General features: G+C 40.1%; 1 protein-coding gene across 10 annotated transcripts in view; it reads left to right on the forward strand.

Annotated features, from left to right (window-relative positions):
- Nucleotides 1–23,537, forward strand: part of GLI3 (GLI family zinc finger 3) — a 204,638-nt gene that overhangs the window by 97,933 nt on the left and 83,168 nt on the right. For all 10 annotated transcript variants that reach the window (XM_077786302.2, XM_021531961.4, XM_021531964.4 and 7 more), the window contains one exon: nucleotides 12,839–12,944. In XM_077786302.2, coding sequence (XP_077642428.2) covers nucleotides 12,839–12,944 — 106 coding nt within the window. The remainder of the gene's footprint in view (nucleotides 1–12,838; nucleotides 12,945–23,537) is intronic.

Raw genomic sequence — 23,537 nt, forward strand, 5'->3', positions numbered from 1 at the left:
AGTGATAGTCATCAGGGCTCTCAACCCTGCAGATAATCTCTTTGGGTTATCATTTACTTGCAAACAGTCATGTGAAGTATTTGTGAAAAGGCTTTTGAAGTGGCATTGCGGGCGGATGCTGCCCAGAGCTGCAGAGCAGGCGGTGTTTACACAGGGGCAGAGGATTTCTCTGCCCGGTGTGGTTCTCCTCAAGTGCTCGTATTCTGTGGCTACGCTGTTTGCCTTTCTAATGAATTGAACTGTTTGTTTGAAATATGTGGTAGAAGGTGTTTACACAGAGACTAAAGTAAACTTTAGGGCTGTTCACATAAGCCGTACATATCTGGTTTGTGAAATGAAGGAAAACAATTTGGCTGCAGCTTACCTCTGGGAAGGGCAGTTAGGAACTGTTTAAACAATGAACTCGGCTGCAGCGGATGTTGCTGCAGCCTCTTACAGGCCTTCAGTGATGACTGCTGCTCATGTAGGCATTCCTCAGGATGCTGCCTCGATGGAGATTTCAAAATTGCTGCTGTTATTTAAAAGGGGGATTTATTCATTAGCTGAGAAAACTTGGGTACATTCATATTTGATTAAAACCATCCCAATTAGACAATGGACTGTTGAGAGCCAACATATGCTATTGCCTTTATAACGTCATTAGTAACCCAGAGTCCCCACTTTGAAATAAGATCGTGCCCGAGTGCGCAGACATCTGTTTCTGCCTAGCCAGATGGAGGTCAGCAACATAACTTAAACTGCTAATCCTTATTGTGGAGAGGGGAACAGGAATCTGAGGAAGGTAGGAACAAATGAACTCGGATCCCGCTCCTGGCAAGGCACGAGGTATTGATGGCAATACAATGCCTGGAACATGCTCTGCAGAGCCCTGGTAGTAAGTTCCTGCCTAACCGCAAGCAGAAGTTCAGAGAGCAAAGGAGGGCTGGGTGAAGTGAAACTCTCTGTGGTTAAGGCATTTCAGTTTGTCTCAGAGAACCTCACTGCTGCTCTTGGCTCTGCCACGGTTGTGCCTAATGGGAGCGCCGGTCGGCTGCAGCACAGCGTTTCTCAACAATGACTGGCAAAACAGACCTTGACGGTGGGGAGTACTTTTCACCCCCTGTCATTGCACAGAACAATTAAAACCGAGCATGAGGGGACTTCAGGAGCAGAGATTTCCAGCCCTGTCCAATAGAGACCATATGTTTCCATCCCTCATTTCTATTTTTTGGCGGGGAAGAAAGCACCAAGTTGGTTGGGACTACAATGCCACATCCTCTGGCATTGTTTCTCTGCTCATTCTCCTTGGAAGCAAGGGGAGTCACAACACTTCAGACTCCTTGGATTCGGCATAGAGATTAAAACAAACAAAAAGTCCTTATGCTCCTGGAGTGCAATAAATATGCTAGACTTTCAATAGGATCCAAACAAGCGACAATAGTAGCATTAAGAACTGGCAAATCCTTTGATGTTATTGACCAGAAAAGGACTGTTGTGGTCTCTGTCATGAACATTTAAACTTTTGACCTCCAACCTTTGTGTCAAATGGCTTTTCCATATGGAGGGTTACTATACCTCTCTCACTGCTACTCCATTTAGTAGAGCATCAAACACTTCACTGGCGGGAAACTGATGCTTAATGCATTGGAAAAGGTCCAAGATTGCCAGCGGGTGGGACTGAAGAAAACTTGTCTTCTCTTCTTCTGCTGAAGTGTAAATGAAGTCCCCTGTTTTCTTATAACTTGATTGCATCTGAATTCCACACAGAAATGTGGAAGAGAGGATTGTGTCTCAGTGGACAGGAGACGGACATCTTAAGTTACTTTTACCACCACCTCTTTTATGCAGTGTAACATGCAAACATACAGACAAAATATGAGGTTTTACAGACTGGGGGTGTCTTCGTGATTTTTGCACAGAGCTGAAATCCTGCAGTGCTGCTACTGCCCTTGGTGATGTGCTGGCTGAGTGTCAGAGAAAGGACTTTGCCTTGGGGAACATGCCAGGAGTGCGCAGAACATGAGGGACTGTATTGGCATGCCTGGTGTCCTTTCCAAAAAATGACCAAAAGCAGATGCCATGGGGTTAATGTAAGAACTTCACAGACGACTCTCCTCTCCTTTTAGTCCTCTGTCAGTTTCACAGAATTTTAAGTTGAGGAATTCCCTTGGTTCTATGGTTTCAACACTTTCATATCTTTACCAGACTTCTTTTCTGTGACTTTCCCCTTGAGGCCATTCAGACCTTCTGTATCCATAGCCTCCTGTGTCACTTGGCTGTGTGGCAGGGAATGATGTGCCTCAACATCATTTGGCTGTCTTTCTTCTCTTCTGGTGCCTTTTGTCTCCTTGTAGCACCCCTGGCTTCTCCTCTAGGATGTAAGGAATGAAAAGCAGCATCCCCTTTAGTGTTTCCTTACCTGTTTGGGTGGGTAGAAGAGCAGTTCTTTCCCTCTTCTCTCATATTCGTGGGTTTGTGTTCCTCCTAATTCTACATTTTCTCCTGTCTTGTCCCTCAGTCACCAAGCTGAAGAACATGGCTGTGCACAGGCAGATTCTGTACCTTTCTTTCCTGGTTCTCCTGGACTAGAGGCTGGAAAGCTATACTGTTATACTCACCCATGGTGGTGCCAGAAGGCTGGGGTCCATTGTGGTAGGCACTGTAGACAGGTGATGTAAAGGGCTTCTCAAGCCCTCTGAAGACTTTGTGTTGTTGCTATGCAGAAAAATCTTTGCTAATGCCATGGGCTGCTTTTCCCACTTCTACATTTTTATGCTTCTGCCTGCTCGGGTCTTTGTTCTTCCATTTTTCCTTTTCTCTCATTAGTGGGAGTGTTTTTCCTCACTGGTGAAGCTGGACCTACCCACAAGTCCTGACAATGGTACTGGTGTCAGGAGGACACAGTGCAGGCAGAAGACCTCAAGAGATGATGGTGCAGCTGGTTCTGCAGCTGTGTGCCCCTGCTCTGCACCTCTGATGTGGACACTACTGACTCAAGGCTGTCCTTAAAGGGCTTGAGGACCTTTAGTATTAATTAGGCTGAGGTTGTCCATTTTGATTTGTGCTTTTAAATAAGTGTGCTCAGACATACGTGCCCTTCTTCCTGTTTTTCAGCAGCGGTGCCAGCTTTAATTGATTGATTAAAGGGTTGGCCACTTTGGGTAAGCAGCACTTGGTTTCCAAAGCAAGAGAAGTGTACATCAGATTCTGCCACTATAATAAGAGAGAGGATGGAAGTGCTGATAAGACTTTATGAAGAACTCCCATACTTTCCCTTCTTCCATAGAGAGAATGCCCTTTGGTGAGGAATTAGGGAATCCTAAATCCTAACAAAAGTTCTAACAAAAAAAAAAAAAAAGTGTCATTCTATCTAAAGCTGATACTGTCATCCTGTGTTTTGGTAGTGGGAAACAGAGAAGTTGTCTGTAAAGAAAAATGAGCTTAATAAAAAGTAATGAACAAAAACCAAGAGAGATTAGTAAAAGAACAAGCAGTTTCAGGCAATTGAATCACTATTTTTAGAAGAAATAATGTGAATTAACAAAATACTGTCATTTTAGTTCTTTATTGGGCTTTTTCACTGAAGAGGTTTAGAGTGTCTCAGAAAGGGTTTCTCTGTTAACAGTGACCAGGCTGAAGCTCAGGGAAGTTACATAATTTAACTATGGCCCTTTTTGTTAAAAATATTTTCCTCAAATTTTGGCTTGTAAAAGTAACTAAGATTGATTGGAATATTGACAATATGGCATCTCAAAAATAGGCTGTGTGAGCACACAGAATAAATGTCAATAGGACAAATTAAGGGAACTCACTGTGCTTTCCATCTTCAGTAATGATCTGAAACTAAAAGTAACCAGCATGAAAATGAAATACAGAGGAAGAACTCTCTAAGAAGCTGAGGGAAAGTGAGAGAACATGGAGGGAGAAAACAGCTTAAAGTCAAGTATTTGGAAATGTCAAGAAGTAATAACCAATAATCAGTTTGTGCTGACTTTATTTCACTTGAGCAGTTCCTGTTTCACCAGCAGTCCCCTAGAAATGGTAGGTAAGGTCACTGCCACACAATGAATACACTATCTCATGGTGGAAAAATGAAAGATAATGGTTTTTGAGACTGTGTGTGAGAAATATATATCCCTGCTAGAAAGGGAAATTTTCAGAAACAGGTTATTTCTATTATAAATTTCTAAGGCTGCCTCCTCCTAAACCATGTCAGCCTACATGAAAACCTAATGTCTAAGAGTGCAGGGATGACAACCCAACCTGAAAGAAACACAGAAAGAAGAAACAAATCACTGTGATTAATTTAGAATATGGACAGAGAGCTTAAAGGTTGCAATAAATGTACATTATCAGGTTGCCTGACAGTACATGTTAGAACTATCTGCTCATCTGCAAGAACTTGAAGAATGTAAACACCTCAGAAGGAGAGTGCTAAGGATACAGAGAGAAGCTAAGTAGTTATGAATGTTTGGATGAAATTTTTAAAAATCAGGTTGAACAAGAGGGAAAAGAAATCTCTCAGAGTGTTTATCTGATTGTGCATCCCATAGAATCTGTGGAGTTTTAATATCTGAAAATAGACATAATTGATGTAATTATACATTTTCCTTTCTAATTCCTATAATGCCATAAAATACTCACCAAAGCTGCTAAGTATAACCTATTTCCTAGTCTTTTATACTGTGGTCCAGACCTTCAGCTGCTGAAAATCTGTTTAGCTACAGTTATTTTCCCTGTGCTATACTGATACCCAGCTGTTTGAGGTTTGGCCTTTTAAGTAGCTTTTAAACTTGATTCTGCTACACAGAAAAGCAGACAAGTCTCCAATCCATCGTTTAAACAAATAATGTTTGCAGACTGAGTCATAGCTGCTTACGAATGTCTAAGAATGTCACCAAAACTTGTGGAATTACCTAAATTGTCTTCATTTGTTCCCACATCAAATCAGCAGCAATACGAGTACCCCCTCCTGCCAGGTTCTAGATTTCTGTTGCCTTTCCTTAGCCACATTTACCTTTGCATATTACAGATATTTGTCATTGCTAAGTTAATGTGTCCAGCTGATATCAGGACATTCAGATGCATTCTTTGAACTGTGTTGAACCTTAGGGAATAACCAAGCTGATCTGTGGCAGCACCTCCTTCCTACTTTTCAGGAAGTCCACATTAAACTTCTGTTTAGAAATTCTTTGGAGTTGAAAGCCTTGCTGTGCGATTTCTTGAGTTCTCAGCAGTGTGGATCAGGATTTATTTTGTTTGTAATCTTTTAATTTCCTCAGTTTTCACTTTGTAGCTCACCCTCAACCACTGGAATTTGTAGTGTGCTACAGAAATGGATATGATGAGGTAGATAGGTACATATTATTTTTTCATATATTGTGGTTATGGATCTAATTACTTGCTGCTTGCAGAGGAGGAAATGTTGAGGATGTGATCCTTCATACACATGTATAATAAAAGGTGGGAAGCATTCCAGAGCAGCTGGGTAAAACCACTTGTCTGTGATTCTTGAGAGTTAAACATGATTGCTCATTTTGGTTTTCATAATTTTTAGGGATACATTTTGAAGTGGTGAAGGCTGCCCTGACACATGGTGGCATGAGAAGTTAGGGGCAGGAACAGCAAAGTGGCAACTGCTGCAGAATAGAAGCTGAATTATTTTATTACTGCACGTCCTTTGGAGGTAGAAGAGGGAGGGATCTCTTTTGTCAGCTTCCTGGCAGTGGGCAATTTGTCATTTTCTTGCAGAAACCACATTATTAAGTTTTTTAAGAAATGCTGCATGTGATCCAGAGGTTATGAAAAACATGAGCTGTGCTGTACCAAGAACCAGCTGTGTTAGATGAAACAATTATACCTCTAAGTAATGGGATGGTGAGCCTTGTCATCTTATCTTGAGACCATGGGCCAATGTACAGGTGCTAGATGTATGCAGTTGTGCTCCTCTTCATGAAAGGTTTTTAAAGTTGCTTATAGGATGAAACAGCCAGTGTTTCCTGGGTGGAAGGCAGGATATTCCTGATTCATTTCCACCAATCTGCTGTTTTTGGGCAAACTGGGCTGATGGAGTGACTAGGTTTCCCTCTTCTAAAAAGTATGTCCCAAAAGGGTTGTGGGGCAGCAGTGCGTTTCCCACCCCACTCACCAGGCAAGTTCATGGCTGTTTGATCAGGGCAGCAAAGAAGTTATTTCTTCACTTACCAGTGCATCCATCCCAGTGGAAACAGTAATTTGCAAATCACTGGGCTGTGATGAATCGTAAATTATGTTCTGAAAGAATTGGAGGCTGTTCTGTTCAAGGTGTTTTGTACATCATGTAATATATTTATTACTCTGAGAGTCTGTCTTACTACATTTTTTTCTTTTTCTTTTTTTTATTTTTTCTCTTTATTTCCGGATGGGCAAATGGCAGTAAGCACTGGAGACTGCTGAATGGACTTGAGAAAGTTTAGTTAGTATTCCAGAAGGCAGTCCTGCTCCTTAGACGGAAGAGTTGCATTGACTGGAAAGAATAATAAAGTGTTCAAACTGAAATCAATCCAGCAGTTATTTAGCCAATACCTGCAGCAAATCTGGCATATTAAAACACCTCTCAGTTGCCAGCTGATGAAACCAGTTCCAGCAACCTTTATTCCAGCACAAGAACTGCTCCTCCCTCAAGTGTTTGGCATAATGGTTGTTGTGGCACTGCTAACAATAAAACATGTTCCCACAAGGTGTTTAGATGTACTTTACTGTATTAAAATGTATTTAAAGTATTAAAATGGATGAAAGGAACCTAAGAAGTGCCAAAGTCTTACTTTTTGTTTTTGCAAAGATAGAAATTATTTTTCAGCCATAAGAAGAGCTGGAGCTTTGCTCTGGTTTGTGAGGCTTGGCCTGGAACTCCTGTGGTTTAGTTTTAAGATCAGGCTCTGTGAGCACCAGCAGAGGGTAGAAAGGGGAAGTTTGATGATCATTAATACACACAGATACATGGAAGGGAAGTGAGCCAGTGGAAAATTTGCTATTCTCTGAATGTGTTACATCTACTATATGTTATCACAATTAACATTTAGAGCTACTGGAATGGAGAGGACTTGCCCCTTAAGTTATTTTCCTCAATTTCTGTTCCTTGGCTTTACACACTTACTTGACTTTTTTTCCAGGTTTGCCCTGTCTTTTCCTTTTTCCTATTTAGAATCCCCTTCTCAGTGAAATCAGATGGTGACTTAGCTGCATCCATGTCAATGAGACTGTTGCCACATTGGAAGTGTGTGTGTGCACGCACACACAGACAAACGGGAAGGCATCCTGAGATAACTGGCTGTAGTATGGCAGTGGATCAGCCTGCAAACAAGCAGTCCTTCAGATGGCAACCAACTATGCTTGAAGCAGCAGCCCAGTCACCATAGGGAAACTCTTCAAAGTGCACAGAGTTAAGTGCGTGCATTAACATGTAGCTGTGGCTCAGTCATTTTTTCTTCCTGATTAAAGCCTCTGTATAAGCAGACGTAGAAAACATAAATCAACCCTTATTGGGAGAGAACTAAAAAAACCCTCAGAGGCAACATGTGCTCTTATTGAGCCCTAATGCAAGCTGTAATTAAACAGAAATCCAAAATAAGATCTTTGCTTGGCAACTAAGAACCTAATTCTTGCCATGAGACCTGGCAATACCATTAAGTTCAGATCAGTTGAAGCAAATGTACATGAAGAAACAGTGGTGCCCTTAGGGACTCTGCAAAGCTGAATATTAGAAAATTCTCATCTGGCGATCAGCTTGTGAACCAAAGGAAGTGTAGAAATTTGCTGGCAAACTCTTCAAAACTGTTCTGCATATTGAAAATACATTAGCAGGGAGGCTATATTTTGCATCATACTGTATCTGTTACATCTGGTGTGAAAGCTTGGTACTGTTGTTCAGCATCAAGACTGTAATGGATTTCAACAGGAAGGAGATTTCACCTCAAGTGAGGTTATATCTCAGATAGAAGTTTGCACCTGGCTGAGCTCTGACATGTAATTTGGTGAGCTGATTGTCCTAAGGACAAATGTGCTGAAGCATAATGAGGGCTTCCTGTGTTGGGCTTGGGACCTCTGTTTTCTTGGCCCAAACCTCATGACACAGGTGTGGACATCAGGGCCACACTGGGTGAGTTCAAGCCAGTGCAGGCATCTTGTACAGTTATTACATTAGGGTTCACCACATACGGTAGCAAATGTTTTCTTGATGTGCTGAAAAATGCAGGCTGTCATTTCAGCAGCCGTCTCTCTCAAGCGTTTGGCAGGAATCACAAGGTGCTTCAGCAAGTCAGCTAGCTGAGGGCAGAGTGTTTTACTAGTATCACCATCACAGCCGACCTTTCCAAATGTAGTGATCCCCCAAGAAAGACACATTTGAGAGACTACGGAGTGTACAGAAAAGTTACCATGAACTTCAGCAAGCTTCATAGCAAGCTAACCCTTCTGCCTTTGTCTCAGGGTTTTGCACAGCACCTTTGAGCCAGCTGGCATCATCCCCCTTTCCAACAAGTCTTGCTGTGAATTACATCTCATCAGACTTCAATTCAGGTTTGCTGTTCAGCATCAAGGATCATACATGCCTGTCCTTTCTCCCAGTTTTTTTCTCTTTTTTTTCTCTTGATGCTGCAGCAGAGACTTAGGTTGTCGACTTTCAGAGAACAAGAGTAGGCCTCTTCTTTTTTCCTGTATGGGAATGATTGTAATTGGAGAGAGATGATCCTATTCACTTCTTTCAGAAGGTAAGAATGATTCTTGAAGGAGAAATAAGGAAGCAGGTTTTACACAACAGAAAGTCAGCAAAAATTGACATATTTTCCAGAAAACCTCTTAGTGATAAAATTGATGAGTTTGTAGCATTACAGGCAGTTGTGTCTCCCATTTTGTTTTAAGGAGACCCTGCTAGCTGTGCAGCACACAGGAGAACTTCTGGAGGAAGCTTACAGTACTAGGCAGCAGAGAATTCTGAAGGCAGCAATAGCTACCAATCTCAGCAATGTGTGAGCAATGTCTTCAAATATATTTCCAGTGCTTTGGCATGTCCTTAAAAATTCTTGAAAACAGTAGAATTTAGGTACTTCTAGTGAGTTGGAGCTGAAGGCTGCAAATACACAGCCAGCATCTGTCCATGTACTGTACACTTACATCAGTCTCTGCAAAGATGCCATTGGCCCAGGAATTCAAAATTGCATTTGGATGTTTGTAATAAAACTGCCTGGCATACTCCGTGCAAGTTTGCATCTTAGCCAGAATTTTTAAAAAGGTAATAAGTAATTTCCGTAGCAGAATAGGAAGTTAGATTTTGTTGATTTGTTTTGGTGAGAGGAATTTCTCTTTGCTGGAGGTGAGTTTTTTTCCTCACAGTTTAAAAGACTTAATGAAAACATAGCCAGAGCAGCTATCCTGCCTTTGACACTGAGTTTTTCCCCTGGTTTTCTAGATAGGTAAAGCATCTTGCGCAGATTACCATGAGTCAGGTAGATTCAGATTCAATTCAATTCAATACTAGCCTCACTCAGTTTTTACCTACCTATAGTATCAACAATTGTAGCAGCATGTGCCATTAATATCTTGATGGTGCCTTTAATGTAATAGTCACTGGGTTGGATATGAAAAGTCCATGTGAAATTGGGTACAGCCTCAGTTACTGCTTTGTGAACTTCTTATTATCTATCTATTTCCATATAAATACACATCAACCAATTACATTTTATGCCGTTTCAAGTGAATTCCAAGTGAAGCCCTGGACGATGGGTGCTTTGGCAGCTCTCTGATCTCAGAGTCTTTCCATATAAATATTCAATGCCTTTCAAAGTGGAGTGGTCTTGGGCCCTTTACCAGCTACTTTAGTGCCGAGGGCTGACCCAACATGCAGGATTTGATTTCCATCTGTAAAATTGACTCCACCAGTTCTGTACTTCTGTACATTATTCTCCCTGTCTCCCATTTAGCATGTTAGTCTGCTGACAGTAGAGTACACAGCACTTAGCAGCTGGTTTGTGGAACCATCAGTCAGGAAATTGTATGATAAATAGGAGGTAGCCAGGTTTAGTGGCACTTTATTCTGCTTCAGCAGTTTTAGCCTGACTTTGGGTAAGTCATCATGCGGTTTTTCTTAAGGGCTGCAACAAGAGATGGCTACAGTGTAGTAACTTATTACACATACACTTGAGTTACGATGTTCACCAGCTGTATTGCTCATCTGTAAATAATAAACTGTGAGATGGATAATTATGTTGGGGTTTGATATGCAGCTCTACTCCGGACGGTTCAGGGCTGACAGAGACAGCTCCCTGTGCCATGATGGAGTACGGCTGTTTCCCAGATGGAAACTACAAACAAGATGCAACCAAGATATACAAGGGCGCTTAATGTGAGAGGACTCAAAAAGATGTTCTTGGAGATTTATAGCCCATGAATAAATAAAACTTGTTGATGAACTGCACTGCATAAGCCCCACAGAGAAAAATACCTTTTTTTGGGTTGTTTAATACTAAGTTTCCATTTCTCAGTGGAAAGTAAATTAGCCATTGAGGACGGTCAAATGGTGTTTTACTACATTACTAGAACTGCTTTTAATGGATAGGCTCTCAGGCTGAGTGAGGGTGGGACAGTGAGGAGGCTTGGCATCCTCAGTGGGATTTCATGTTTTGGCCAGATGAACCACATCCTGTCTGACATGCATACAGGTAGCAAAATATCTTTGGTCTTACCTGTGCTCTCTAGACTCACTCTGTGAAGGAGACACATAGGGCAGAGAAGGATTTGCCTGTGCATTTATGAGGGTGTGAGTGACTTCCTTTTTTGCTGAAAAAATGGTGGCAGACTTTATACTGCAAAATGCTAGACATCTGCTTTCAAACCTCCTCCCTTTGGCTTATGCTGCTGTAGTCAAATACCAGTTCAGCAGGGAACAGGGCAGGCTGGGAGATGTGCTAAAACACACTTCCCATGTCCCTTTTCCCCTTTGCCTTGGTGTCTGCTGGGGAATTTGTTTCAGGAGGTGGAAACAAGCTTCCTCTACTCAGACAATGACAGTGTGTTCCTGATCATCTGTGACCCATTTTTTTTACCTCCGTTGAAGACCATGAATGCTTGGCATGGGGAGTGAAGCTCATAACAGATTGCATGCCAAGATCCAGTTGATGCAGCAGAACCAGAATTAAGAATCCTGTGAAATTGAGCTCCCAGCTTACATCATAAGCCACAATTATTTTTCATTTATGATGCCTAAATCAGTTAATGGCTAAAATGTGCTGTGGCTAGTCACATGCTGGTGTCCTTTCACAAAATCAAGCTTTGCAATTGGACGGTCTGTGTCAGATGTTTCCAGGCTTTCTTGAAATACTGGGAATATTTCCTCAGAAATTATTTCCCCTTCATCCCCTGTGTGTATTCCCTCAGGGGAATGAGATTTGTTCCTCTCATTCTTCCTGCACTTCAAAATGCAATAATAAGGCAACCCAACCTTTTAAAACATGATTTTTTTTTTTTAACCATCTCTAGTTGAGACCAGGGAACTGCTTTAACAAATAATATAATCTAAGAGGAGGTTTACATTTTGATGAATAGGAAAGGCGGGAAATACAAAGAAAAGATACTTTCAAGAGCTGGTGGGTAAAACTGGAGTAGAATTAGTTTTATTACCAGTACACATTTGAAGTTCCCCTTTTTTCTAGAAGCATTTTAGTAAATCCATGACATGACCTAATGTCTGTACTTCTCAGCCTTTGGTGACAGATAAACACATGACATCACCCAAAGTGGTAATTGAGTAATGATTGTGCAGGATCAATTTGTTTCATGCTGCTGGAGGTGCTTAACATTTTGTTGGAATTGTGACTGTTTGGGAGGCAGTGGTGAGCAGCGTGTAACATTTTGAGGCACACAGATCACAGTGGTGTGTGGTGAGGAGAGCTGTGCTCTGTGAGAACTCTACCCCTCGAAGCTGGGGGGCAATCCAGTTGCAGAAGCCATGGGGAGGGTGGGCTGGTACCTGACTCCTCAGGACACAGCCCATGGGGGGTGTCAGGGGCTCATTTGCCCTTTTGTCAGCCTATCACCAAGGCTCTCAGGAAACAGCAGGGAACAGGAGTTCTGACAGCTGCAAAATCTCCCATCCTGTGAAAGCCATGGAGAACATAGAGCAGGGGAGCTTGCTGCAGCCGTGAATCCCTGGGTCTCCAGTCATGGGGACAAAGAAAGCACCTTCACTTTTTAAGAGCTGGGTATGAAAGGAGTCCCTCTGTCCTCACATACATTCCTCCAGGTTCAGCCATTGGTGTGGTGCAGTTAAACATCTCCAATATGGCCTTTCCCAGTCACATTTGTCTTCGAACATCGTTGCCTGATTTAATCCAGTTTTACTTACATTTCTCAGCATGTCACTTCAGTTTGGCTTTCTGTTGTAGGACTGTGTGTACATCTCTGAGGATACACTATTTCATTGCTTTGTATTCTCTGCTTAGGCTTTTTTTCCTGGGATGATTTTTTTTTCTTGTTTTAATACAAAATAAATAAATCAGGGATGTTTATGAGAGTCATGATGGTCCTTTTGATCTGGTGCTTCGCATATGGGCACATAATTATTTATTAAAGACTTTTTTTATGCCCCTTTCCATTTAAGCTATAAAAAGAGAATATTAAAATTAGTAAATACATATTCATGCAAACACTGTGGGCCAATTTCTCCTCTCAGACAGACCTGACTGATAGCACCATGGAAGGAGATTGTGACCCCTAAGTCATAGTGCTCTTAACACATGCTTTTCAATATCTGTTCTGTCTTTATAAATGTTGTTTTTAAAGAATCATTAGAGATACTCAGATCTGGGAACCTTGCTTGTTTTTTCAGATCCTCCTCACCTTTTTCCGGCATTCCACCCTCCTGTACCAATTGATGCAAGACATCATGAGGGACGCTACCATTACGAACCATCTCCCATTCCTCCTCTACATGTGTGAGTATTCAGTGTTCCCCCTTGCTTCATGAAAGAAATGGACAAATACATGAACCTTTGCAATGCTGGAAACCATGTACCTGAAGCACTTTTTCAGTCTTGCCAGAGTTCGAGATTTACTTTTGGAAAGCATTGAGGTTATCTGTTCTCAAGCAAAACCCATGCTGGTGCTTGAGGAATTCCAGTTATAATAGGTAGCTGGCAAAGGTTACCTATGTCTTTTGCTGACATTTATTCTGTATTATGTCATTCTATAAAGGCTAAATTAAAAAGTGCTGAGTCCTGTAAAATACAGGCAGATAAGCATGTATTTAATCTGTATTAGGCTTGGTATTCTTCATAGCTAAAATTTCCTTTCATGCCAAAGGTTTGTTTACAAAACAACCATTAGGTTGGTTTTTTCCCTAGTGACTGCTATGAAGCCTAATGAAATTTTTGGTAAATTTACTTAGTCCCTGTTGTGTGCACATATAGGCAATCGGTTGATTGATGGGAATGTCACCCAAACAAAATGGCAAATGTGATAGAGCACATGGTTTACACAAAGATAAAAGAAATGAATACCAGTGATAACATGCATTAGAAAAGGGTGGTAGTGGTGAAATACTGTAGAAATAAATTTTATCTTATTCCATATGGGGAGACGGGTATCAGCATTCCAGAATAAACCAGTAGATGTGTCCAGAAACCTGCTAAATACCATTTAAAATTGAGCCGAAAAGCAGGGCTTGGTACTTCACTAAAAGGCTTGATGTATACATTTAATCATATCTACTAATCACCTCTCACACTGAGAAAATACAAGAAGAAAAGCACAAGTAATACTTTGAAGAATAATGCTAGTTGTTTAGATGGCAGATTGCTTTTCTATGGCTATTAGTTACAGCTGTGTAATTACATATATGCAGAAGAAAAATGAAGTTGTTTTAAAACAAGTCCTCCTCTGCGAGCAGAATTAATTGATATTAACAATCCTAACTACATGCCCAAGTACACACACAATATTTTACTAACAGTTTTTTTTGGGTCAGTCTTCTATTACTGAATTGTAATTTCAGAGCAAATTTGCCTGGAGGTAAGTAATAAATCTGTGTTGCAGTCTTCTTGGGCATTAGAGGAAAAGTGGGTATTTATAGAAAGAGAGAACACAGAAATTTGTGATTTATTCCTCAGGGTTCCTCAGATAGATCACCATTTACACCACGATCTACCATATAATAAAGTACACTCAAATACATGCTTAAATTTGTTGCTAAATACTGTTGTAAGCTGAAGGTGGCAGGCTCAGACAGTCATTACAGGGTCATCCTAGACTTGCCATTGCAGTCAATATTCTGCATGGATAAATGTTTTTGGGAGTTGGGGGAGATCATCCTGCTCACTCTAAAGCTAGTGGGGAATTTGTCTTTTTCTTTGTGTTGGGCAGATGGGGTAGGGAGTTTTAACCTGCATCAGCAGAGGACCATAATCCGAGACACAAGTTCTGCCTACGAGTTTGGAAGGGGCTTCTGGAAGTCCGTGCCATGTGGGACCCTACCTGACTGCATCTGCTGAGCTGGGCCCTCCCTGGAGCCTCAGTCCCATGAACCCAGTCCTCAGCATGGCACCCAAGCCTGCAGCAGGGCTTTTGGGTGGGTAGGTCACTGTTACTTGCTTTGGGTGACAGTGGGAAATTAGGACTAGCAGTCTACATGGCTCTCAGTGCCAAGATTCTGTAAGAGCCCCAAAAGATGTTGGAAGTGTCTCTTTCATACCTGGTTTGTCATTAAGAGGTAGTCCCCTCTGGCCCCAAAATCATGCCTTTTCCACAGAAAGGTGCCCTGCTGTGTGCTGCGCACCCCTGCTCCCTGATTAAGTATTCAGCTGGGCCCTGCAGAGGCAAGGTCTTAGCCAGATGCAATGACTGCAGGCAGCTGCTTTAGAAATATACTCGGATATCAGCCCAAGGTTTAGACTCAAAATTGCCTTTATACTGGTCTTTTTCCCCCATTAACTCCTGTTGATTCTTTTGCTCATTTGGTTTATGTCACCCATTGGAATGATGAGCTGTAGCGGACCCTTGCAGGTTTTGTGGTTGGTGTAATTAAATATAAATAGGCAATTAAGCAAATTTAAAAGAAGGCATTTAGACTTCAACAGCTTTGTAGATGTTATAGTTTGTCATGTTTTCGCAATTTTCAGGAAAATATATTAACGTATATACATGTGAGGTAGGCACCCAGTGCTTTTCTTGCAAGTTTTACAGAGCTGGGTGTTAATAGCACTTAGGATCACCTGGGATCATTTGGAGCCATTACTTGAACTGCTGCCCCAGTACCCATCTAAAAAAAAAAATAAAAAAAAAAAAAGAAGAAGAAGATATTTGAAAATTCTGAGAGAAAATGGCAAGAAACCAGTGTCAGGAAGCAAATGTTTACCTACAGCTTCAACAATTACTTCATTGTACAAATGGTTTTCTCCTCAGCTTTGTACTACTCTCAAATGTGTGTATGTAATATATATTAAAAATAAAATTTTAAAAGAGGCATGATTTTAGTTATCCAAGCTCCTTGAAATAAGTTCCAGAATTTGTCAAGACTTAATGGAATTAGTTTAGGTATAATACCAGTGAAGAAAATATGTGAGGAGGGCCTTGTCTACATGGTACCTACAGTATCTGCACAAAATTTTGAACACTGGCCAAGTGAAAAAGAAAAAAGAAAGCAGGAATTTTAAAGATGTTACAAAGCTTTTACGTACTTTCAGGTCTAAAAAGGTATATGCATATATATATATATATATATATATAATTCTTATAGTTCAATTGCTGATGGTCAGAACTGTTGCATCTCAAATTTCAGCCTAGAGCCAAATTTTATAATTTGAGTTATAAACCCTTAAAATAAGGGTTTATGTTTATGATGGAATTGCTGACAGATGCTTATGTATAGTAGGACTAGCAGGCATTGCTGTAATTATGCTATCGTATCCTATCATTAAAGATTTCAATTGAAAGAGGTTTATAAATTGCTCTTCCTCTTAGATAAACCACCCTACATTAAGGCATCAACGATATGGTGCAGAATTAAATTAAAATCTCATAAAATGAAATATGTTCTGTATTAGCTGTTTGACACTTAATTTGCCTCTGAATGAGTAGAGGAAATCACAAATTAACCTGCCTTTGTTTTTCCAGCCATGGCTTATTACGTGTTAGAACAACTGCAATTACAGTCCAATAATAACCCCCAACCCTTATGAATATGTACTAAAATGTGTCACTTTGTGTTACCAAAACCTGCTAGGACTGTGTAGCTATCTTGGAATTTCTACAGTACACCTCTGGTTAATACTTCCAGAAGATGTATGAAACTTGAGTTTTTCTTCAGCAGCAAGGGATGAATGGCAAAACTGAGGCTGGGGCTTGTGTTTTCTTTTATTATTTTGTTTTCTCAAATGCAGTTTAAAAAAATCCAGTAAACTGTAATTGAGTTTTGATGCTTTACATTGAACTAAGGGGTTAAATTATGTGATAACTACCATATGATTAAAACAAACCAAAAGAAGCATGGTTTTAGTAATTGCATTCCCTTCTTTGTTCTACTTTGTTGTTTTTGTCCAGCTCTTTCCTAATTTCTGAAATTGATTTCTAAAGTATGGTATTAAAGAAAGAGCTGAAGCTTATCTGTGTTTTGGCCCTTGACATCTTCTAGGTCATTCATTAGAGTGTGATAGCTTCTCTGGTTGATGTGCAGTGATTCAAAATCAGGCCACTAATGAAGGTGTTTATTTGAAATTAATACCATGAGTATGCTATTTTTCTTCAAGATCCAAATTCCAAATTTGTTATTGGCTAACTCTTCCTCTTGCTTGATGCCTTTGTTTGGAATGAGAGTTATTAGCAGTGGACAGAAGAAGAAGAAAAAGGATGTCTTGTCTATTTTTATGACAGTGCAAGTGTAAACAACTTTATAGTCCCACAAATTTTAAAATTTGCCTTAGCCAGGACGAGAGTTTTTATTTATTAATTTTAAAAAAGCTTATAAGACATAGGTAAAATTCTACAGATGGATTTAAATACAGTGATTTAGGAAGCTACTGTTCTTAGCCATTCATTCATTCCCAGGCTTCAACCAAGTTGCATCAGTAGATTTTTCCCACTATCCTTCATTTCAAGGTTGAATTGGACAGCCTTTGAAGGTGACCTATCCTGATACCTTCAGGTGCTGTTACTGTGGTTGTGGAGGGAACACCCTCCTGCAGAGATGAGGCAGGAGACAACAGTCAGGTGACAATATCAGGGATGTCTCTGGGGAAGTGGCTTGTGTACATCTTGGAATGCTAAATGCACCAAATGCATGTGTTGCAGGAGGCTAGTGGAAAGCTAACATTTCAGGGCTGAGTGCATTACAAGATGCATCATGCATGTTCGAAAATATTCATCCGTTTAGTCTCCATCTCTTTCTGCCATCCCTTTTTGCCTTAGCTCTGGACTACATATAAAGAAGAGGGAGCAGGTAAATCTAAGGGAAGGTGCTACCCATATGCTTACAGTTGAGGGAGAATGCCTTTGCCAGGAGGAAGTTGCATGGTACAGCTGGTGTATTTTAGCTTCCTAGGATCAACAACATTCCAAGCTCCTTTTTTTTTTCCTGACTGTTGATTGAGACTAGCTCTTATGCCCTGAAATGATGCATGTGCAGATAACCATGCATATGCCTAACATGAATGCCTTGAACAGATATTTTGAAATTTCTCAATGCTCTGGTACTAAACCAGAGCAAGTGTTTTGCTTGCAGTCAGCTCCAAGTTGATAAAAAAGGAGTCTGATTTTTAGATATGTTATTTCATATATTGTTTATACACACATCAGTTACACAAGGATGCAAAGAAAAGCAAAGTCAGGCCCAGACACTCAGCTTTCACTATTATATGATTATGGACCATGCAGCAAAACAGGGGATGCCCAAATGTGAGAAGATTAAAGCATATCCTTGATTATCAGAGAAAATGCTAGCCACACATTTGCTATGATGCTTATGTTTTCCCAGCCTTGTCACTGACATTACGATTTTTCTTTTCATTTTCATTTCTAAGCTCCAATTTTTTTCTTTAAATCTGAGTGTTTAAACCTCTTAAATCTTTTACCTGCTGCTTTACCTCAGTGTACCTCTAAGATGTGGACTTGGCAAGGAGCTTGTCAGCTTGTCAGAGCATTCATTGATCCTTTCACAGTGGGAAGGAGAGCCCCACCCAGCATGAAAAACATGACTCATTGAATTGGCTTTAATTACTTTGAGACTTGGAATTGGTTTTATGGTTTAACCAGGAGTCATCAAAGAAGAAAGACTGGGAAGCTCTTGGGACATTAAATGATGACTGTAGCTACAGCTTCCCAAAATCATCCATGAAAGTATTTTCTTTAAACAGGAAGAAATCTTGTATTAAATGTGAAACACCTTAAGAGATTTGTCTCTGGAAGTGAAGTGCAGCATGCAGAATAAGCAACTGCTAATAGCCTGGAGGATTTTTATAGCAAGTCTCTGAGAAGGAATCAGCATGGTCTGGTGACTCGTTAAGGTTATACAGAATTTGTTATGTGCCACAGATATAGGTGTTGTAGGCTCTGCAAGCAGCGTATATCCCTCTTTTCTTAGTGATTATTCAGGGAAGTAAAATAGCAGGGCCAGAGGCCTACTCATAAACTTCACTAGATAGTTTTCTTTCAGTGCCAGACTTTTTACAAATCTTGGGAATAAGAAGCTTCTGTCTAGGCTAAATCTGTGGTATCTCATTCAGTGTATAGTTTTGCATCATTTAAAATAGTGAATCAGTGTTTTGTTCAGCTGTTCATTCTTATTTGGTGGTATTTACCTTAAGATTTGCGGATCATAAATTCTTCTTCGTCAGCTTTGTAATGCTTGCAGAGTAGCTTCAGAAAGTGCAAGAAGTTTGGAAAGGAAATTAGTAGTGGCATCCATTCAATTGCAGGAAAAAAGGGTGTTTCTCTTAAATTTTTTGATTCTGAGCTATCTTTTAAAGGAAAAAAATGTAGGTTAAGATGTGGATAAAAATAATTAAATATTTTTGATGTAGCTGTTTTACATAAATTGTTACATTCATTTGTTAAGGTAAACTGCAATCTGAAGTTACTGCACAACCAATTCAACTCTTCTGTATTTCTCACTGACTTGATCTCTGTCTAGGAAAAAACAGTATTAAGGAAAAACTATCATATTTAATTTCTGCTGAAAAATAAGTTTTAGATCAAATAAGGATTCACTGCTAAAATCCATCCCTGTTTTAAGCCAGCACATTTACATGAAAGTCAAGAGAATTGCTTCTAAGTGCACCAGATTACATTTGGTTCACATCATTCATCTGTTTCTGTGGTGGATAATACTTTGTGACATAATCATTTTCTCTGGAGTAGCTAATTGTAATGCCAAGGAACTACAGATTTATAAAGGAGAAACAATAGCAGTAGATAAATATTGCGTTAACAGAGGCTCTTTGTTCTTTTTATACACCCAGCTTGATTTCGGGCTGTCTGGGGAAGTTGAAGCAATTAAAATTAGAGGAAAATTTTGGTGAGATTTTTAATGTAGAAGGAAGAACTTGTAAAATGTAATGGTTTTTTTTGTTGAAAATCCTTAGTAGAAAGTTCCCCCAAATCTTTAGTTTATGTTTTTTGGGTTTTTTTTCATGTTGAGAAAAGCACTCAAGTGGCAGCAACCCCCAGCCCTAATGAGCAAGACATGCTTCCAGTGGCTGGCAGCTGGCTGATCACCTCTCTTCGGCACTCCAGAGCAGCAACAACGCACAGGGCATCCTGCTGGTGTGATGTAGGGGGAGGAAAAAGTGGGAAAAGCCCTGGGGAACATTCCTCTGATGGTCTAACGGGGATCGGTTGCCTCATCCCACCTGATACATAGAGAGGCACAGGTTTCTCTGGTGGAGCCCAGTCCAGAGAAGGGGATTCTTTAAGAGGTTTTCATGGATTATGCTGTTGCAGAGGAGCAGTTCCAAGGTTTATCGGCAGTGAAGTGTCTATCAGCACTGCCACTTAGCTGATTTACCCCGTCTGGGCAGTTAACAGTCCTTAGATGAATTCGTGGTTGCCAGTGAGAAGTGGTTCCCTAAGGCAGGCTTTCAAACCAGCATGAATTAAGGGATGATGGAAACAAAAAGAATGGCCAGCAAAGTTATGCCTCAGGTCACTGTTCTATGTAACATTTTTCTGTAAACTGAGGAATAACTAGGCAGGATTTCAAATTGTTTGGGTGCTTGCTGTGTGCAAATGTGTATACAAATGTGCGAATTTTTGTGTGTGTGCATGCATGCATCGTCTTTACATAACAGGGCAAATATCTTTGCTTACATTTGTCATGGACTGAGTAATTTTAGATCTCTGCAGTTAAAACTAATGCAAGGAGCTACTCAGAGCCTGAGAAAGATTGAAAATTAGAGGAAGAATGTAAACAAAGTGCTTAGAAAAAATTTTAAATGGCAAAACCTTTGAAAACATGTAGATCATTACCTTAATTTAACATTTAAACAAAAATATATAGAATAGCTGCAACAGCTTGAGTTCTGCTGCTTGAAATTTGTATTATCTCATTCTGTTATCAGCTGCAGAGAATGCAAGCTCTAAATATAGTGCACATTCAAAGGCTGTGAGCCTGTGGTTTCTTGGACAAAATTCCTGTGTTCTTTGTGCTGTAGTCAGCAGTATTAGTTGAGTGAGCAGATATTGACTGTGGTATTCACGTGCAGTGAACCAGAAGCAAGCCAACTCTATAGAGGCTGCTGTCAAACTTGTTGCAGTAGCCTGTGAGGTACTGGACTGTGACAGACTCCTTTTTTTTTAGCACAATTCTTCCACTCATGTTAAATCTTTCTTCAAAGAGAGCTGAAATGTTACAGTCTTAGTGGGGATTTTTCTTTTTTTTTTCTTTTTTTTCTTCTTTCTTTTTTTCTAAAGTGTACCTGTGAGATTCCTGTGTTGTGAATTGGAAGTTCCCTAAAGTTAGAGTAGGTATAAACTCCAAGAAATGTGAGTGATGAGTAGCATGTGTTTTAGGAATACAGAGCATCTTCATCACAGTATCTTTCCTTGAATTAAGACTCCATCCTCCGCCAAGAAAGACATCAAGTCCTAGAATCTTGGAGTATGTATTGAATGTAGTTGACACTTTTTCTTTCCCAAAGGATGAAAAAACAGAAGTTAAATTAAAATTAAAACACCTTGTTTTTGGCACCACCTACTCATCCCACTATATTTTTTACAAATATATATATGTGTGTGTGTGTGTGTGTGTGTGTGTGTGTGTGTGTGTGTGTGTGTATAAGTTTATATTTGTTTACATATCTGTAACAAAACATAAGCTGTTGAAGCTGTTCTTCTGAGGTGTAGGAGACTAACTAGTTGTCCTGTGCATATTCTGTGTTGTGTGATGCTAGAAAGAAACCCCAATGATACCTAAATTTCACTGAAAGTCTTGTGTTTTGTGTTCAATGGGTTTTTCATTACTGCATCTCAGGCCAGGCTGAGCTATCATTGATGACTGATATTATTGATTAATAGAGGAAACAATTTAAAGAAAAATGTTATTTTGTTTGATTTTTATTTTTAGGATGCATGACCAAGAAATGGCTTGGGACTTTATTTCAGAGTAATGTTTACATTGAAGCTGGGCCCTTTGAAGTTACCACTGAAGAGCAGGTGCTTAATCCTTTCCAGCACTGAATGTGTAGGTCAGAATTTACAATAGATTACAACTGCATTTATGGTCAGCTTTACAGATGCATTGACAATTTTCTGGAGACTCTGCAGAGGTTAGACACAGAAGCAAACATCTTGTAGCCTATGAGTCAGAAGTACAAAGCTCCTGAAGGAATGAACTAACCTATCATCTTCTTGAAAGCCTTATTTATGAGGTGTTGTGACCATTGGTGTTAAGGATCAACAGAAAATTAGGGAGTATTTCACATAAGGGAGAATTTCTAAACATATCAGATTTAAGTGGCTATCTCTTTAAAGATACGCATCTTTCAGTCCTGTATCATCTCCCGTTGAAATTCAGCCTAGATTTATCATGCCTTTTCCACTGGCCCGTGGAAGAAAAGATTGATAGTCTAGTCCAGTTTATAGAGGCCACCAACGCAAATAGCCCCATTTAACAACACTGTAGACAGATTTGGCAGAGAGATCAGTAGCTGAATGACCAGGGGCAATCAGGTGTTCTCTGCTTTACCCTGGAAGATCACTATCAGCGTATATCATCAAGACAGTACCAAGAAAGCTTGTGTAGCCTGCCTCTGTCTTCTTTTGCCTTGCTCATTTTTGGACATCAGGCTTCCATCCTGACACCTTTTCTGGGAACCGTGTTTCTACTCCTGTGATTAGATTGAATTGCAGAGATGCTGAGGGAACAAATGTGTAGCTTGTGCAGGTGTGTTCCAAGCTGGCCAGGTTGTTCCCCTTAGGGTTTTCATTTACACACCCAGCTACCTACTCTGTTTAGAGAACTAATAATGCTTCCAGCATATAGAGAATGCATTTGCCTCAAAGATTTCAAAACTGAATTTACTACTTTTCAAAAAAAGTATGCAGCCAGAATATAAATTTCCTTTATGCTTGTTGTTCAAAGTTACAACTTTGCCTGGGAAATGTTTTTTAACTCCAGTTTTTCACACAAATAGAACAAGAATAGCAGTGCGAGGAATTTCTCTCTTGCTTCTTTTGATGGCTATAGTTTTCCAGCCATTATATATTTACCATTTGTTAGGACTAACTTCTACTGTGGACTATGTAGTAGCAAAATGTCTTTTAGTGCTTGAAAGATCAAAAAGATGGCCTGACAGAGACAAGACTTCTCAGCCTGGCATGAGAACTGTTTTCCTGATCTTCTCTGGGTGCACCTCAGCCAGCTCCTATACCTTTGTTACTGGCAGAGAAAATACAAGAAAGTTATGTTAGAATATCGTTCTTGCCCCCTTTTACCTTAGCAGAATTCACCTTTGATGTAAATAGTGCTTGCTGTACCTGTGAATCCTACTGCTCTCATGATTGTTGGTGCTGATCTGTGATTTGCACACCTGCTGTTTGAGATGGTGTTTGGAGGACGGGAGAAGCTTGGAAATTTTGTTTTCATAAGGTCACCCTGTTGGGAAGGATGGATGCACAGCGCTCCCTACATCACCCCTTGACTCCAGTCCTGGATACAGCATAAATATGTACTGTACAGCTGATATTGTCACTCAGGTGCTCTCTCAAAATGGCTTTTCTTTCCCAGATCATGTATTTGTCTAGGGGAAGGAGGGGGGAGGATGCGTATCAGAAAATAATCTATGTGTTTTATATAGAAATATATATACATAGAATTTTATTCAGGAGTTTCTGTAGATTTGTATAATTTATTTTTTTTCCTGTTGCATGTAGTTTTAGATGAGAAATTCTAGCTGATGCTCTATTCAGTAACAGTCACTAATCCCTGTGAATATCAATTTTGGGCTGTCTGCTGATGATAGTAGAGAGGTTTGAAGCACATCCAATCATACTTCAACAGAGATTATTAATGCTGAACCTTCATATTGCTATTTGGTCAGGTC

The sequence above is a fragment of the Lonchura striata genome, chromosome 2 (assembly GCF_050655825.1).
Source record: "Lonchura striata isolate lonStrDom1 chromosome 2, ASM5065582v1, whole genome shotgun sequence".
NCBI classification, from domain to species: domain Eukaryota; kingdom Metazoa; phylum Chordata; class Aves; order Passeriformes; family Estrildidae; genus Lonchura; species Lonchura striata.